At 58.8% G+C, this 17,801-nt stretch overlaps 1 protein-coding gene across 17 annotated transcripts in view; it reads right to left on the reverse strand.

Moving 5' to 3' along the window:
* Positions 1–1,362: 1,362 nt before the first annotated feature.
* ST3GAL1 (ST3 beta-galactoside alpha-2,3-sialyltransferase 1) overlaps positions 1,363–17,801 on the reverse strand; it is a 97,261-nt gene continuing 80,822 nt past the window's right edge. For 12 of the 17 annotated variants that reach the window (XM_035716184.2, XM_035718842.2, XM_035718042.2 and 9 more), the window contains 5 exons: positions 11,922–12,118; positions 10,827–11,006; positions 9,390–9,435; positions 7,846–7,965; positions 5,808–7,768 (listed from right to left, as the gene is read on the reverse strand). In XM_035716184.2, coding sequence (XP_035572077.2) covers positions 7,421–7,768; positions 7,846–7,965; positions 9,390–9,435; positions 10,827–11,006; positions 11,922–12,118 — 891 coding nt within the window. In that variant the 3' untranslated portion in view covers positions 5,808–7,420. The other 5 variants (XM_025450340.3, XM_049092771.1, XM_049092770.1 and 2 more) reach the window with 1 other exon arrangement.

Consider the following 17,801-nt stretch of genomic DNA (forward strand, 5'->3'; position numbering starts at 1 on the left):
GGGAATGAGCTCCCCGCTGGTTGAGCAATACGGATGGGTCCTGCCTGCATGTGTCACCACCTGGTGGCTGCTTTCCCACATTGCAGCTGGAACCTGAGCTCTCCCAGGAAGGAACTTGTTAGAAGCTGGGTCTCTAAATGGGGAAGGGGGGGGGGCCGTGTTAACAATACTCCCCGCCCCAGAGAGCACAGCAGCCCTGATGGGGTGAGGATAACAGAGTGATGGGGGAATAAGGAAGGGGAATGCTAAGAGTTGGAGAAGCCACTTGGAAAGGAATCAAGGGTGATCAGAGCCCCCAGCAGTGGCTGCAGGAGCCTGGGAAGAGGTGCAAGAAGGAAGGGGAGGGGGCAAATCAGCCTGGGTGCCCAGGGAGGGGGGCTCACAGTCTGGCTGGCATGTCCTTCTCCACGCACGACCTTGATTTCATAACAGGAAGCATCTATCGGAGGCTTCAGGGGCACGTGTTTCTTAGCCTTCGGTGTGTAACTCATTGAATCCTCAAGCAGGTTTCTAAGGTAGGTACCCCGGCACCCCGGCTTTACCCACAAGGAGCTCAGGCACAGAGAGGTTAAGGACCTTGTTCGAACTCACACAGCTAATAAGAAGGCCCTGGAGTCAGGCCGCCTGCGTTCCTCTCTGTGCCCTTCTGCTCCGACGCTGCCTTCAGAGGGTCTCCGCAAACTTCCCAAATGAACCTGGGAGACGTCCTTGTGGGGGGCTACAGAGTGACAGACAGGGAGCCCTCGGTCTGCTTGCTTTGAAGCCCACCTCTAATCCCATCTGGCTTTGCCCACGTGGAAACCCGGCAACCGCTCACCAGCCCCACAGGGCTGCTTGGAGAACTCAGGATCGTGCCCAGGGAGGCCTTGTGCCAACTGTGACGTGCCACGCAGATTGGGAGCTACTACGGCTGACGCCAGTTTTGCATTACAGAACCCCAATCCTGGATTTCTGGATCTGTTCACAACAAGACTTGGGCCGACTCTGGATCAAACTTGGATGCATCCGCAGATGTACCCATTCATCGGGAAAAGAATGAACCCTCATTAGGCCCGCATGGGGCCCTGGCCAAGGCTGTGTCACTCAGCAGATGCTTGGAGCAGCTGGCACAGAGGTCACACCCCCTCTGACGGCCAGTATGGTCATGTCCATTCAACAGAGGGGGCAGCTGAGATTCAGAGAGGCTAGGTGACTCATCACTGTCACACAGCAGCGAGAGGCACAGTGGCATTTGAGAGGCTCATGCTCTGAACCCCTGGGCACTTGGTCGGGGACGACCCTAGACCAAGGAGCCGCTGGGCCTCTTGCAGGACGGAGAACAACCCCTGACCGGATGACGCAGAAACAGGACGACCATCCCCGAACGATAAAATAGCTTTGTTTTAATTCACTTTGATTTGGATCATTGGAAATATTCAACAATAAATAAAACAGAGCAGAGGCCGAGGAAGGCAGGCTCTTGCAAAGGTCATTCAAAAAAGCATCCAGGTTAGCGCTCGGCTACAAAACACACACAGGAGCGAGGCCAGAGGGAGAGGGAAGCAAAATTTTAAAACACCAACAATGAACCCAACATGATTGCAAAGAACAAAAAAGTGCTCGAGAAACTTTGGCTTGGACGCGAAGCCGGTGAGGGGCCGGCCCCGTGGGGCAGCCGCGTTCGTCCTGGGGGCGGCCCCTCCAGACCCGGGCCCCGGGGTGAAGCGGGCGTCGGGCGCAGGGCTGTCCGCAGGTGGCCACCAAGGCCAGGCCCGTCCTTGAGGGAAGCGCAGCAATGGGGTCAAGGGCAAGGGCAGGGCAGATGTCTGCTGGGCGGAGAGGAAAAGTAGGGGCCAAGAGGATGCGAATGCTGAGGCTGGGACGCGGGGACTGTCGCTTCACCTGTCTCTGCTCTTCCTCCCTGGTCCCCTGCTCTTCCCTGCATGGAGGCATCACGGGGCACCCCACAGGCCGGGGCGCTGGTGTCTTCAGGACAGGCCGGAGCAAGGCAGCGGACTTGGTCTCAAACCGGTCAGCCCAGACCACAGGGGACGATGACCAGCCAGTGGCCTGTGGGAACGTTTGCTTCCGACCAGATGCCCGTGGTGGACACGATGACGACCCCGAGCTCTCCGGAGGGGCATGGGCGGTGGCCGGTTCCCGATGGCACGAGGCCGGCTTTGGCCAGACGGCGGCCACTCAGGGCTTGCGCCTCCCTGGAGAAAGCTGTTTTGGTCCTACCCACGCAAGGGATGGTGAGTTCTTTTCTGTTTCCGATTTTGCTTTGTGTCCAGGCTGCCTTGAAGAGGACCATTACTGCAAACATCACAGTCCTAAATATTCCCCGTTGACTCCACTCTACTCTGGACCTGGAGAGGGTCCGTCCTTCTGGCCTCAGCACTTGTAAGAATCACACCCGGACACCCCCCCCCCCCACCTTCTCGTCTGGCTTCCCCGTTTTAAGTCCCATTTTCTTGAATCTGGCTTCTCCCACTAAGCACAGGCCCCTAAAAGCATCTCTTTAAGAACTTTCTTTTTTGCCTGATGGCTCTGGGAGCCAGACGCTACAAACCCACCCTAACAAGGGGGTGAGGACAGGGGCGGAGGGGGGCACGTGGAACCAGGCCTTGCATTTGCGGCAGGTGACTCCAGCTCCTGGCTCCCCAGGGCCGGGGAGGGTGTTAAAATCTCTCTCTCCCTCCTCGGCCCTGGTCTTCCTGGCTTCGGGCTCAGCACTGAGAGAGGCAGGGATGCCTCTGCTCCCTGCCCAGGGGTCCAGGACTGGCCTCCAAGGGAGCTCTGTGCTTGAGGAGCAAGCAGGGCCCTAGGCTGGGAGCCCAACACTGGGGTGGGCATTCAGGAGCCTCCTCCGAGTGGGGGGGCGGGTGGTTCTCGTTAACCTGCCCACAGCCACGAGCTCTGGGGGAAATACTCTGGTTGGATTCTCAGCCACCCTTACCCCAGGTACAGATGCCAGGGGGCTGAAGCCCGTTGGTGCATTCGGGTCAGACCCCTTTGCTAAGCCAACGAACACAAAGACAAGTTTGCTGGGGCTGAGGGAAGAGCAAGGGTGTCTCCCTCACTGGAGGGATGGGGGGAAAAGGCAGACACCGGAGCTTGTGGGGGCCACCACGTGCAGCCTGAGGAGCCCACCTGTGCCTGGTCACAGTCCTTGGGGAGGCTGGATGGAAGCCGGCTGGGAAAGCCCACCTCGAGGTGTGTTCAACATGCAGCGATCGTGCTCTATCTTTGCTCAAAGGGTCTGACTTGCGTTGTCCAGCACCACGGGTTCACTTTGCAAGCCACTTCCCTTCTCCAGGCCTCGCTTTTCTCAAGTGTTACATGGGAAGGCAGGTGGGAAGTCCTCTCAACAGCCTGGACGGCCCAGTGGGGTGGGGAGGGAGAGAGACCCCCCCCCTCCTTACTCTGGGGACCTGTCCTGACTCAGCACAGCCCCAACGCAGGCTGAGCGCTCTGGATCCATCAGCTCTGACTGGACTCGGCTCTTCCAGGACTCGGGGAGGAGCTCGGAGGCCGCTCCGCACCCACTTCTCTCAGCGGATTCATCAGCCAACCCACAGATGCCTGCTATATAGTCTTTGGGATTTATGATCAGCTTGCTGACCTCGTAGTGATTTATGAGCCTTTAGGGGTCAAGAGAGTCTAAGTGTTGGAGGATTTTAAAGCTCGAACGGGTTTTTGTTTGCTTGCTGTCGTTTCGTGTTTTTGTAAACCATTGTCTGGGTTCTGAACCTCTGACAATTGAATGAACGCTACGGCACCGCTCCCCAGGAATATATGCTCATACACACAGGCTTGGGGTAAAACACGGGCGTGGCGTGCTCTCTCTGGGGACACTTGTGAACCCCCTGAAACCACCTGTGGCCCCCTGAGCTCCCCAAATGCCTCCCTCTCCGTTTGCAGAGGCAGAGACTGAAGCCAGGAGAGCAGAACTTGCCGGAGTGCTGCTGCAAGGAGCACAGGAGACGGGCCCCCGTGACAGCCGGGACGCTGTCACACCTCCTCGAAGTAGCAGTGGCCTGTTAGGAAATGCTCTCAATAGGAAACGTGGATTTTCTGATTCAGTGTCAGCAACCGGAGCCAACCATCGCTGCCCTGCCTGTGTGACTCCACTCCCCACCTGGCCCCAAGGCCGTCTCACTGGGTTTTGCAGATTCTTAGCCTGAGAATGATCCCAACCCGCAATGATGGAGAAGGGAGGCAGAGCTGAGGGGAAGGAGGTACAGAGCACTCGGAGAACCTACCAACCTGAAACCCTGGCATTTGCCCACCGACGAGCCCCCAAGCCCTAGATATGCATCCCCCTCCCAAGTCTGAGGACTCCTGCAAACCTTGACTTAAGCCCCCCATGCCCCGGCTGCCAGGTGAAGCGAGAGCAAGCTTAATTAAAACATCAGGACCAGCCACGGAGCCACAAAGTGCACGCAATGTCAGCTGAATTAAAAAAAAATCAATAAATAATCATGAGGAGGAATCAGAGCAGCCCAGAAGTGAGAGGATGAGGTATGTCTTCTCCCGCTCCGAGGGTCATGTTCCTGGGATGGCCCCACAAACCCCAGGACACTGTGCAGGTGGCCCGGAGGGACTTGGCCTGGAGGGTGGGCTCCTGGGGCAAAGTGCTGGCTGGTGGAGGTTCTGTGTGTGGCCTTGGAAGGTCACGGGCCCCAAATCCATCAGTCTGTGAACCTAAGAATGACGTGCCGCGGCTGACGCACCTCTGGACGCCGTTGAGCATCATCCTAGCTTCATTCCAGCTCCGGCACCGCCTCAGGAAACTAGTAAAGATGTTACCCAGCTCCAGAGCAAGGGGGTGGCATTGCTGGGGGCGGGGAGAGGGGGGAGCTCCCCACTCCCGAGTTAAGGCTTTTGCCTTATTTCAGCCAATGCGCACAGCTCTCCCCCAGACACAAAGGCACGTGGAAGTAGTCAGATCTGCTCTCAGCCATCATTTATGGCCACAAAGATCGATCACTCAAGGGAGCCTCAGCTTGCGAAGAAGACACCTGCTGGAGTCTGAAACACTTGGCCAAGCGTCTGTGAGGACCCTCGGCGCAGGGCGCCTCTCCTGGCCGCCACGGAGGAGCTTCGGGAAGACCGCAGAGGCGGTGAGGGAGGGGCCGGGCATCGTGCAGAGGAAGGTGCCTTCTCACCCCCAGCGTCCACGTGGCCCGATGTGGCTCTGTCCCGAGGTCGTCCTCACCCAGCAAGCATCAGAGTCAGAGAGTCAGCCCGGGACCCCTCTGCCCAGGGCCAGTGTCCTTCACTTTAGAACACAGAGTCTTCGATATCTCCCCCTCTGCCCCCCAAAGCCGAAATGACTTGAGCGTTTGGAGACCGGACCTCCTCCCGCGTCTCCCCACCTGCCCCCTGCTCCAGGACAGCAGTGGCGGTGCAGGGAGGTGGAGGGGGGGTGTCCCCATCCAAGACCAGTTCTGACACTCGCTCTGCAGACCCAGCGGGGCTCTGGGGCCTTGCTGAGTCGATGCTGCCAAATGTCGGGGTGCGAGGGGGCACGAGGGGCACCTGAACACGCCCCCGAGGCTGGCCCTCAAAGCCCCCAGCACAGATCGGCTCCAGCAGAGGCTGGGGCTGGCCAAAGAGGCGGGCTCCGGTGCTCCTCGGCAGCGTCATCTCCCCTTAAATATCCGGATCTTATTGATGGACGCCAAGGTGGCCGTCACGTTGGACTCAAAGTCTCCGTCGTGCACCCCGGTCTTGCGGAAAGCCCCCGCCGATGGATTGTTCTCCCAGTAGTGATGCCAGTTCCCCTTACTGTCTGCCCCGAAGCCGTACAAGTCCACCTGTGTGTGTGTGGGGGGGGCAAAGCAAAGGTCAGAACCAGACAGCAGGGCTACAGGAAGAAGCTCGAAGGACGGGCGCCCACAGGGAACCCCCAACTCCGTCAACACCACCTCCGAAGAGCCGCATGAAGCCTTCTCCCCATGAACCCTTCCAGCTCCTTGCTGGGTCTCCCAGGGGCTGAGAGGAGCAAAAGCACGAGAGGTCAAAGTCAAGTCTCCGGCCCAGGGGTGGCCCACAGGGTGCTGGGCAGGAGGGCCCCTTCCCCAGGGCCTGCGGGGAGAGCGGGGTTGAGGGCAGGGCCACCTGCTGCTGGAGCCTGCGAGTGCCAAGCCCACTGCTCTGAGCCTCACGTCCCCCAGCTGGAAACTGGGGCCAAGAGGGAATGAGCACATGGAGGCAGGTGGTAGGTGCTGTTCTTTTCCTTCCCTTAGGCTAATGTCCAAGTGGTCCGGGGGCCTCCAGGGACCAGGACCCTTGCCCACATGTGACAAGCATTTACTGAGCATTTCCTTGATGTCGGGCACTGCGCTACATACGTCAGACTTCAGGGAGGCCTTCGTCAGGGCCCCCTGGGTGGGCGCTGGGGAAATCAGGGACGCGGGAGCCTCAGGGTCTCAGACCTGGAGCTTGTGACTGGCCAAGGGCACCAGTGAGGGACAGGAGCTAACCTCAGGCCTCCCATAGCACGGAGGGCAGGGCCCAGAAGGAATCTAGGGATCTGCGGGCACAGGTGACATCTGAACTGGGTCTCGGGACAGGAGTGGAAGACGTCCGGGAGGGAATAATCGAGGGCCTTCCAGGGAGAGGAAGCGCTGTCTGGGCAGATCTGGGGATGGGGCCCCACCCAGGGCCAGGGACAGGAATGCCAGCAGGGCCACAGCAGGAGGGAAGAGGAGGGAGTAGCACTTCTGAGGGAGCCAGCTGGAGAGAAGGAGGAGATGCAGCTTCTGGGAGAGACACCCAGGGTCTTGATGGCACAGCGGGGCTGGGGTGGGGGTGGGGGTGACGAAACCACCCCTGCCCCCTCCCTGCCTGGGATTCCACCCAGGAGCCAGGTGGGGCAGGGGCGGGGATGGCTGCATGGGACCAGAAGGCACGTCTGATCGCGCTGCCGGACGCAGGGTCCAGGAGGAAGTGGGGGGTGGGTGCTGTGGTCCCTCCCGCTCCTCTGGCCAGGGCTGCAGCAAGTACCCCACAGCGTCGATGGAGATGCGGGCAGGGCCTGGTGGACGGTCAGGACAGTCCACGAAGGAAAACACAAAGCACGCTTGGCAATCACGGGTTCTCCACCTCGGGGAAGAGCGGAACCCCTGGGTGCCTGGTCCCCACTTTCGGACATTCTGGTGAACATGGGCCTGGGCACGGTCTGGGTGCTGGGATTTAGCTCCAGGGACGATTCATTCTCTTTCTTTCTTTCTTTTTTTTCTTTCTTTCTTTCTTTCTTTCTTTCTTTCTTTCTTTCTTTCTTTCTTTCTTTCTTTATTTCTTTCTTCTTTTCTCTTTGATTTTATTTACTTATTCATGACACACACAGAGAGAGAGGCAGAGACACAGGCAGAGGGAGAAGCAAGCTCCATGCAGGGAGCCTGCTGCAAGACTCAATCCCAGGACCCCAGGATCACGCCCTGAGCCAAAGGCAGACGCTCAACCACTGAGCCACCCAGGTGTCCTCCAGGGACAATTCTAATAAGAGGCCGAGATTCAAACCACAGGTCTCCCTATTACGATCGGCTCCGTTACTCTGCCCTCCACGTCTGAGCTTCCACCCACAGGCTCTGCCTCTGCCTCGGGAGCCCGCACAGAGGGAGCCAGGACCCTTGCTCCTGAGAACGTGCTCCTCCGAGAACAGCGCTACTCCCTGAAACCCACTGTGACAGCAGCGCTGCAAGCTCCAGCGGGGAGAGAAGGAATCAGAGCTTCTGGAAGAAGAACTACATTGGAACCTGCGGCGAGAAAGGAGGAGAGCCTGAAGGCAGGTGCTCTCAGTGACGCTCCTGGAAAGGTGGGAGGGGGAGCCCTCGTTCCCCAGGGGGTGGGGCGTACCTCGTCGCAGATGTGCAGCGAGAAGATGACGGAGAGGATGCCGGTGGACGGGTACCGCCCGTGGCCCTGCAGCCAGCTGTCGAAGACGTACTTGATGAAGGCCGGGTGGTAGATGAGGATCTGCGAGGGGAGGACAGAGGCCTTCGTGAGCCACTGCACAGGACGCCAAGCACCCGTCAGGTGCCCCCCGCTGCTGGGGCCTCGGGGGACAGAGCCGTGAACGGAACCGGGAGCCCTGCACTCGTGGGCCTTACGTCTAGTGGGAAGGACGGGCAGTAGCCTGACCCCGGGGCCAAAGGGTGCTAAGACCCAACTACAGAAATGTGGAGAGAAATTAAGCAGAGGAGACAAGAAAGCACTGGAGGGGAGGAGGCTCCCTGAGAAGGAGACTTCCGAGGAACATCCAAAATCAGGCCAGCGAGGTTCCGGGAAACAGCATGAGGTGGGGACGGGATCGCTCCGGTCACACTGCAGGAAACACATGCACCGAGACACTTGTCCTGCCGGCGATGGGCCTGAACAGTCTCCACGCCCTGACATGGCCCCATGTGCTCGCCTTCCCTCTGCTCGTGTGACAGATGAGGAAACGGAGCTCAGAGAGGCTAAGCCGTGGGCCCGGCGTCACACAGCTAGGCTGGCCATGTCGGGAGGTGTCTGCTATCAGACCTGCCCTTGCCTCCACCTTCACAGCTGCCATGAGGACAGCGAAGGGGACTTCTCAGGCAAGAGAGGGTGAGCATGCACGTCTAGGAAGCCTGACGCCAGCCCCCAGGAAGAGACTGGAGCTGAGGACCACGCGGGTGTTTGGTGAACGGTTCATTGCTCAACCCAGCCTCAAGCGACTGCCGTCTGGGAGGCTCCCCCTTCCACCCACTCAGCCCTACAGGGATTCCCATGTGGCTTCTCCCCCAGGCGGTGCACTCCAGTGTGAACAGCAGGTGCTGGGGGCACAGGGAGCGCTCCAGTTCCAGCCACACCATGAACTGCCTGTGGGGTCCTGAGCACGTTACTTGACCTCTCTGACCCTCATCTCGACATCTAAAAAAGCACAGTGTGTGCAACGGACACGTGTGGTGGACACGTCGTGACTTTCATCCTCCGGCCCCTTGCCCAGGTCTTGGCCTACCCCCTTCTGGGGAGGAGGAGCCAGGGAGGCAGGAGGTGAGGTCTGGCTTTGAAAAGCTCACCCCTGTGCAGCTCTGATTCTAAATGCAGCCACATCAGCACCCCTGGAGGGCCAGTTAAAGCCCAGGTCACTGGGCCGTCCCCTCCCTGTAGAGTTTCTGATGCAGTTGGTTTGGGGTAGGTCTGAGTATGTGCATTTGCAACAGTATATCCCGGTGACACCGCTGGTCGGGGGCCCCCACTTGGGAGAGGCTTTGTCAGGGTTTGTCTGTCGAGCCGGGAAGCTGCGTGGAGGCCTCCGCCCGCCCAGGGGCCCAAGGGCTCTCTGCAGCCAGGTGCTGGCAGAGGGGAGAGGTGGTGCTCTCTGTCACCAAACTGAGCCTGAGCTCACAGGACGAGGGACCTCAGCCTCAACTTACCTTATCCTTTTTCACTTTGATCTTTGCAGGAACAGGAACATAGGTGCTGCAGGCAGAGAAAGAGCAGGTGGTTAATGTGGGAGGGGGTGGAGGGGGCTGAGGGGGCCAGGCCGCAGCGCTTGGGGCTGACCCTGGAGAGGGAGGCAGAGACGCCACTTCCCGCCCCGGCCTGTCCTCCTGCAGCAGTGGCCCATTAAGGACACCAGAGGGCGCTCGTGGCTCACTCAAGAATTTTCTATATATATAAAAAATATGTATATATACATAAAATGTATATACAATATACATATGTATATTGTACATATATGTATATATAATATATATGCTTTTTTTATTGAAGTTCGACTTGCCAACACATAGTATAACACCCAGTGCTCATCCCAAGAATTTTTTTTTTAAATGCCATATTTTCCCCCAGAAAGGTGAAGACCAGGGGACTGGCTCCAAGCAAGCCTGAAGGAGCCTGATGGAGCACAGCTCAAAGGATGAAGGATGAGCCTCACAAAGGCCCCCTCCCATCTGCAACGTTACGTGTGCCCCAAGGTGCAGATGTAAACGCCTCACGTGGGATCTACTGGGGCAATTCATGCTCCTGACCTCATGGGACGGGGTGGGAGGAGAGGGCAGCTGAGCTCAGGCTTGGCCCGCTCCTCCCCTGCCTGAGCCTGCGTCCCTCACTGCCCTCCTGAGGGGGTGGCCCCAGACTCCTGCACCCCAGGCCATCAGGCTTGGCCGGGCCCCGGACCAGGAGGCTGCTGGCCATCTGGACAGGGAAGCTGCTTCTTTTCAGGAAGAGTAAGGGACCTAGGGCTCAGACCGAGGCCCAGCCTGGCTCTCAAGCTTGGGCAGCATGGTTGGGCAGGCCTCCATGGGGGGTCCTCCCCGGGAGGAGGGAGGCGAGAGGCACAAACCGCGGAGGAATGCAAGGAGACGGCAAGTGCCCAGTACCCAGTGGGGTGCCTGGAACAGAAGAACCGCTCAGGTGAGCCCCCCACTCTCGGGACAGCTCACGACGACTCAGGCTGCAGCTGCCAGCGGGCGCTGGGCCTCCCTGCCTGCCCCCAGTGCTCTCTGGGGCTATTTTTAGAGCTCCCAAGGTGGGGGGCTGTCAGCCTCGGGATGCATGGCAGAAACAAAGCAGATCTGTCATGTGCAGAGTCCTTTCTGGGGGGGGAGGTCCCTCCTCCCGAGGAGTTTCCAGTAAGCCCTAGAGCCTATTCTGGAGTCGTGAGGAGGGGGGAAGGTCAAAGCTTGCAGGGTGTTAGCAGCAGAGGAAGGGACCAGGAGTCGCTGCAGGCTGGGTGGCAGCCTGCAGACTGCGGGGCTGGTGCATTCCAGAAGGAAGTCCAGCGGGGGAGGCATCCTGGTGCGAGCACCACATGGTGGGGGCACGGAGGACCAGTGAGGGCGTGGGGGCTCTCCACCCCGGGGACTCACTGAGAGATGGTGCCTGTGGTGGTGGCACTGACCACCCACTCCAGGTCGGTGGTCTTGAAGGGCACCAGGACCATGCTGACATTCTCCGCCAGCTCCCTGAAGCTCTCGGGGTACACCAGGTGGTGGGTGGTCTTGCTCCCCACATCCATCTCGAAGCCCGCCGTGGGGGCCTTGTTCATCCTGGGAGGGAAGGGACAGCGGGACACGCATCGCATCACGTCGCAAGGGGGCGGCTTCGATGGAGACGATCAGGACACAGCTCAAATGCTCTTGCTGCTTTCCATCTCTTACGCGCTCTGGAGCGAGCCTGACCGTGGCCACTCCTGCTGACCTACTGTGCGCAAGGCCCCGTCCTGGCCAAGAGGCGCGCCTCATTACATCCGAATGATGACTGCACCCGGGAGGTATTCTCTGGTCCTATTCTATGATGGGAGAAATCTGAACGCCAAGAATTAGTCCCAGGACACGGAGCTGGCAAGTGTGCAGCCTTGAACTCAGGTCTGTCTGACCTGGGACCCGATGCTTTCCCTCCCCCACGGATGTTCCTGCCGCACGCCGGGCACACGGAGGCTCCGAGAAGCCGGGTGAGAGCAGTCTAAGGACATAAACGCAGAGATCGCAGAGACAGGAGACTATTCTAGAAGGTGCCTGGGGAGCAGCGGCCTCACTGCCGAGTGAACAACGTGGAGATTATAAGAAACCCAGAATACATCTCTTCCCAGGGAAACTATTCTCCTTGGTGACAGGTAAATGCATTTACATTAAAAGCACATAGTTTTATTACAGCCTAGGTTGCAAAATGGGGCTGAATTTTAAAGATCAGACAAGGGTCTGCAACTGCCTCTTGCCCTCCCTCCAGGCCTCTCTGTGCAAAGCTCCCGACCTGCTGGCTTCCTCCCGTTTATGGTCTCCCATCGGGGTCCAGAGAGGCACTGCTGGTCTACCTCCTTCCTATAATGCACAGATGGGGAAACTGAGGCCCACAGGGAGCCCCCAAGGTCCGAAGGGGAGTCTAGGCCTGCTAGGACTGGGTCTTGCCCTCCTGGCCCTGAGCCCAGGCGCCTCCCGCGGCTCCGAGGGGCTCCAGGCGCTCACCTGAGCACGAAGTCGTGGCTGTCGATCTGAGGCCCGTACCAGGACTCTCGGAGGTTGCCAGAGTTGCCCACGACTGCGCAGCGCCGGCAGCCCACCGACCTCTTCTCCAGCAGGGGGTCCACGTTCCCGGGCACCACCTGGAACAGCTCCCTGATGGTATCGTTCAAGTTGTTGGGTTGCTTCTCCCGCTGGAGCCTCTGCGGGCGGAGGGTGGAAGGAGAAAGGTCAGCCGGGCTGTGCTGCCTCTGGCCGGGGCCCCTGAGCCCCCTCCCTGGGCCCCCTTCTCCGGTACCTTCCCTTCTGCAAGGCGCCGGAGGCCCCAGGAGGCTCAGCCAGCCACCTCCCCACTGGTCCAGAAGCCCAGGGCCCACTCCAGGAGACGGGAGAGAGCTCCCTCACTCATTCTGCAAAGGCTTATTGAGCACCTACTATGTGCTAGCTCCTCCATCAGCCGGAGGCAATGACATCGGGTGATAGGAGAAGGGTCAGGTGACCTCTGAGCCCACCTCCCTGCTTCTGCTCCCTCCATCCTCCTGCCCCCGCCACTCCTCCCAGGGGACCACTGGGCTCCAGCAAGACCAAAAAACCAGCCCTTTGCTGGATGCACAAGGCCTCCGATGTCTGCCTGGCAAACTGTTTTCATCCTTGAAGACCTAGCTCCAGACTTCCCACCTCCTCACTCACGGTAAAACCTGGAGACATTTCCTAAGCAGTTATCACCTCTGACCCCGTCGCCGTGCCGCAACATCTATACCACACCACATCTGAACTGTGGACGAGGAGGATGCTCTGGGGCCCGGGCTGGCTGAACCACAGGTCCCAAATCCCAAACCAGGATTTGAACCCAGGCTTTTAGAAACCCACCTCAAAGTCTCTCCCACAATACTGCCCCCATCTCAGACCCTTGGAACCTTGACCTTTCAGAAAGCCCAGTCCATGGGGTTGTAGGGGCCGGGGTGGGGGGTCACGGGTGGGGAGGGTGGCTGTGGGGTGAGTCTCACTAGCCTCTCCCAGCCCCCTGGCCCAGGGCTGAGTGGCTGAGAAAAGAAAGGAGAGCCTAGGGCCTGCTTTGACCACCGTCCAGGAGATTCGTGATGGGGTCTATGGGGAGATCCAGAGGCAGGCAGCACCCCCGGCCCCGAGATGGAAGGAATCAGGTCTCCGAGGGAGAGGCCCACCAGGAGTTCCAGGTGGCTCCTCTAGTTAAAACCTCCAGCATCTCCTCCGTACATGTCATGAGAGAGCCACAGGCGACAAGAGCTGGACCTCTCACCACCACCCCCAGGAGGCTTATCATAAATTAAAAAGAGAGAGAGAGAGAGAGAAATAACGAGTGTTGGGGGAGGATGTAGAGATCCTGGAACCTCATGCATTGCTGGTGGGCACATCAGATGGTGTGGCCGCCGTGGAAAACACACACAAGTACATCCTCGGAAGGACGGAAAACAGGGTTCTCGTACGCCCGTGTTCACAGCAGCAGGGTCCGCCGCAGCCAAGAGGCGGAAGCGACCCAGTACCTGTCTACTGGCAGGTGAACAGATAAGACAAGTGCGGAACATCATTCCATCTTAAAAAAGGGAATTTCAGGGGCCCCTGTATTGGCTCCATTGGTAAAGCGTCTGCCTTCGGCTCAGGACACGACCCCCCGAGTCCTGGGATGGGGCCCTGTCGGGCTCCCTGCTCAGCAGGGAGTCTGCTTCTCCCTCTTCCTCTGCGCCTCCCCATCCCCACCCCCAAGCTCCTGATTTCTCTCTCTAATAAATAAATGAATAAAATCCTTAAAAAAAGGAGGGGGGGAATTCTGATCCATGCTACAGCATGGATGGGCCTTGGAAACATGTTTAGTGACAGCAGCCAGACACAGGAGGACAAATGTTGTAGGATTCCACTATATGGGGTCCCCTAGAGGAGTCGAATCCACAGAGGGTAGGCGGCTGCCAGGGCCCGAGGGAGGGCTAAGGGGAGGGAGTTAGGGTTTAACAGGGCAGGGTTTGGGGCACCCGATGCTGGCTCTAGAGGGTGGTGTTGGTTACACAACCCTGTGAATATCCTTCCTGCCACCGAATTGTACACTTAACAAATGGTCAAGATGGTAAATATTAGGTTATGTACATTTTAACACAATAAAACAGAACAATCCCCAGATTAAACACCTGCTTCCGATAAGATCTCCTGGGCCGGCTCCAAGCTCCTGGGTGGGCAGTCACCCAGGAACTCGTCTACTCAAAGAGCCTGACCCCGGAGCGCTGGGCTGAGCCCAAGATCCTGCGCTTCCAACGGGCTCCCCGGGGGCGATGCTGCTGCTGGTGTGGGTAGGGAGGGGGCCGCGGCCACGGTCCTGCAGGAACCCAGGACGGGGCCCTGTGCGCCCAGCACCGTGAGGACACGCTCAGGGCTGGGGTCCTCACCCCTGCGTCTTTACCTCATGGGAGTCTGGCACTGTCCCTGGGATTAAGGAGGGACACGGCATCCTCTGGCCGGTGCTCAGCAGTATTTACTGAGCACCTAGTACATCGCCGAGGCCCCGGGGTCTGAAGTCTTGAGGGGCGCCCAGGGGACGTGACTGGGGAGCACAAGCACAGCGGTGTCTTCGCCCGGCTATTACTGACTCACTCATCTTTAATGGCTCATTTCAGAAAAAAAAAAAATCAGTTCATTTTACTAGGAAATCTCCCATCCTGACCACAAGTGGAAAGTGAGGATTACTTGGCAGAAGCAAAAAAAAAAAAAAAAAGTAATCGCACGAAACAATGAGAACAAGACGACGTTGCTGGATTCCCGCTCGCGCTGTTGCTCGCCGAGCAAGCTGCCCACTCTTTGCTGGAAGGAAGACCGGCAGGTGCGGGAGGGGCGCGGAACGAAACGTCGGGTCGAATTAACGTCCTTGCGACTGCAAACACAGCAAGAGAATGGAGAGCGGACTCCCTTTCACGCCCTGGGACGCGAGCGTCTTCTCAACGCCCGGCCCTGGCCTCGCCGAGCATCACGCTGCCGGCCACACCCGCGGCTTCGGCTCTGCGGTCTGCGGTCGTGCCTCGCCGGCAGGGGTGGACACGGGGCTCAGCGAGTCTGGGAAGGGCTGGGCCGCCGGGCGCGTTTGCATCCACACAGGAACTGGGGTGGGAAAGCCCAGCTGAGGTTCTGCAGCTCTGAATCCTCAACCCCCCACCTGCTCACTGCTGCGTCCCCGGCCCTGTGCCCGGGGAAGGGGCGTTCCCATTGCCCTGACTTTTGCAAGTGACGGTAAAAGCATCACCAGGCTGCTAACTCCCGCACGCCAGAGGATGCTGAGAAGTTCAAAAACACCGTCCCCCTCCCTCCCCCTGTCACTCTTGCAGGGGAGTGTCCAAGTATCCCCCTTTGTATACAGTCGGCGCTCCATAAGTGCCTGCCAACTGGGGGCTGGGGGCTCCTTGAGGCTGTCCTGTGACTTAGGGCAGGGCGGGGAAGCAGGTGCGGGGTCTGCTCCACCGGGCTGGGGCCAGGGGGGTGCACATCGCGGGCACCCTCACTCGGGGCACAGACACCGAATGCTTCGCTCACGCTCACCGCCCCTGCACTTCGCCTGACGGCACGGGGGAGCCGGCGGGTGTGAACTGCGGCACAGACCACCCAGCCTGGAGGCACGACGTCCGGCCTCCTGACACCCCTGGAAAGAGGTACCCTCTCCCGCCTCCTACCCTTCCTCTCTTCTTCGCCCAGGGAACCTTGCTCCTCCTTCCAAATCCAGCTTGCCCTGCGGCTCCCGTCTCCGGAGGCTTCGCAACTCCCAAGGCATCTCAGTCCCTTAGACTCCAGCTCCCCACAGCTCCGGCTCTGACCCGCACCCCCTCCCGGCCTCCCTTCTGGGGTCCAGGGGAAGGGAGGCCAGTGTGCTGGGTCCCAGGCCCGGCTCCTCACAGGTGGCTGAGTGGCCTGTCTTCCCTGGGCTGGGTGTCCCCTTGCACAGATGGCAGGAGCACCCGACTCTAGTCGTCTGGGGCAGAGTGAGTCCAGGGAGTCGGGGCCTCCCTCCCCTGTCACGAGGCACCAGCCACCTTCAGCTGGTTCTCCTCCAGCTGAGCCCCCGGCAGCCGCCCCCACCCCCCAGCCTCTGAGCATCTGAAAGGCAAGGGCTCCACGTTTGGGGTCTGGGGTCCTGGGTCCAGATCTGTCTACGAGATGGTCCCGGCTGCGAGGGGGCCTGCACCCAGCGCTGTGATGCATCCTGGAGTGCACAGGGTGGTGTTGACCTCAAATACCCTGTGCTCCAACCAGAGAACAGGAATACTTGTCCAATACGGGGTCCTGATTCTTTCCTCAAGACACGTGGGCAGGGGGCGCCTGGGTGGCTCAGTCGGTGAAGCCTCTGCCTTCAGCTCGGGCCATGATCCCACACTCCCCAGGATCGAGCCCCACATCGGGCTCCCGTTCAGCAAGGAGTCTGCTTCTCCCTCTCCCTCTGCCCCTCCCCCTGCTCCTTCTCTCTCTCTCTTTCTCAAATAAATAAATAAAATAAAAAAAAAAAAACAAAAAACCTGTGGCCTCTGTGTTGTCCAGGAACCTAAGAAGCCGCCGTACAGCCCTGCTCCTTTCTATTGATTTCTACTGGTGAGGGCTCTCTCCCCGCCACCACCCATCCCTTCCAAGTGGCCACGAAGGGCTGAGCTGCAGGGAAGAAGGGGTGCAGCTAAGGGCTGCAGGTGGGGACACGGGAGGGCAATTTGATAACATCCCAACAGTCGCTTAGAAAAATGTTCAGGGGCAGCCCGGGTGGCTCAGCAGTTTAGCACCACCTTCCGCCCAGGGCGTGATCCTGGAGACCAGGGATGGAGTCCCACGTCGGGCTCCCTGCATGGAGCCTGTGTCTCTGCCTCTGTGTGTGTGTGTGTGTGTGTGTGTGTGTGTGTGTGTGTGTGTCTCCCATGAATAAATAAATAAAATCTTTAAAAAAAAAAAAAAGAAAAGAAGAACGTTCAGCCTTGGATAAGCGCTGTTTGGGGGGCGGGGCGCGGGGGAAAGAAATTCATTCAGACTTGCCCATTCAGCCGGCAAATATAAATACAAGTGTTAAAAACTAACGCTTGCAAACAAACAAACAAACAAACAAAAACTAACGCTTGCAGGGGTGCAGAGAAGCGGGTGGCTGGCGGGCAGCTGTGATGGCCTCAATCTGAGACTCAGCCAGATGAAGAGGTTCCTCAAAAGCAAGACCTAGAAAGTCAGGAGCAAAACCCAGGCACCGTGATGCACGGTGATGCCAAGTCCTAATTCCTGAGCCTAGAAGGCACAGAGCGTGTCCTATGAAGACGCAGGTATAGCAAGAAACGGAATTTTTTTTTTTTTTCTTAGACCTTTTTATCCATCCTGGGCCAAGCCAGCCTGAGAGGTTTAGGAACTGCCCTCCCCGAAGACCTTTGGGAAGGAAGCCGGTGAGTACTGTCCTGCTACCCATTCTAGAAGTTTCTCATCATCACTTCTAGGTACTGAGGGCGAGATCGGGTGTGCTGCTAAGAGCAAATCACTTTTCTTAACCGAGTTTTCGCTCCTCTATCCCAGTGGTTATGGAGGCAATTCCGCGACCCCTCGTCCCCCTGCCAGGGTCACCTGGCATTATCTGGAGACATTCTGGTTCTCACAGCTGGGGGGTGAGGAGAGGGTGCCGGCATTTGAGGGGTAGAGACCAGGGATGCTGCTAATACACATCCTACAACGTGCAGGACGGTCCCAGACACAGAAGATGACTCCGAGGGTCAAGAGCACGAGGTTGAAACCCTGCCCTAATCCTGGTCAAGCATGGGCCACTTCAGCAGACACTGGAATCTTCCAGGGGGTGAAGGCCTGGCCTGTTGTGGCCCGTCACCCCAGGAATCGCACGCTGAGGTGCTCAGCACGGCCCTA

This window comes from Canis lupus, chromosome 13 (assembly GCF_003254725.2).
Source record: "Canis lupus dingo isolate Sandy chromosome 13, ASM325472v2, whole genome shotgun sequence".
Lineage (NCBI taxonomy): Eukaryota > Metazoa > Chordata > Mammalia > Carnivora > Canidae > Canis > Canis lupus.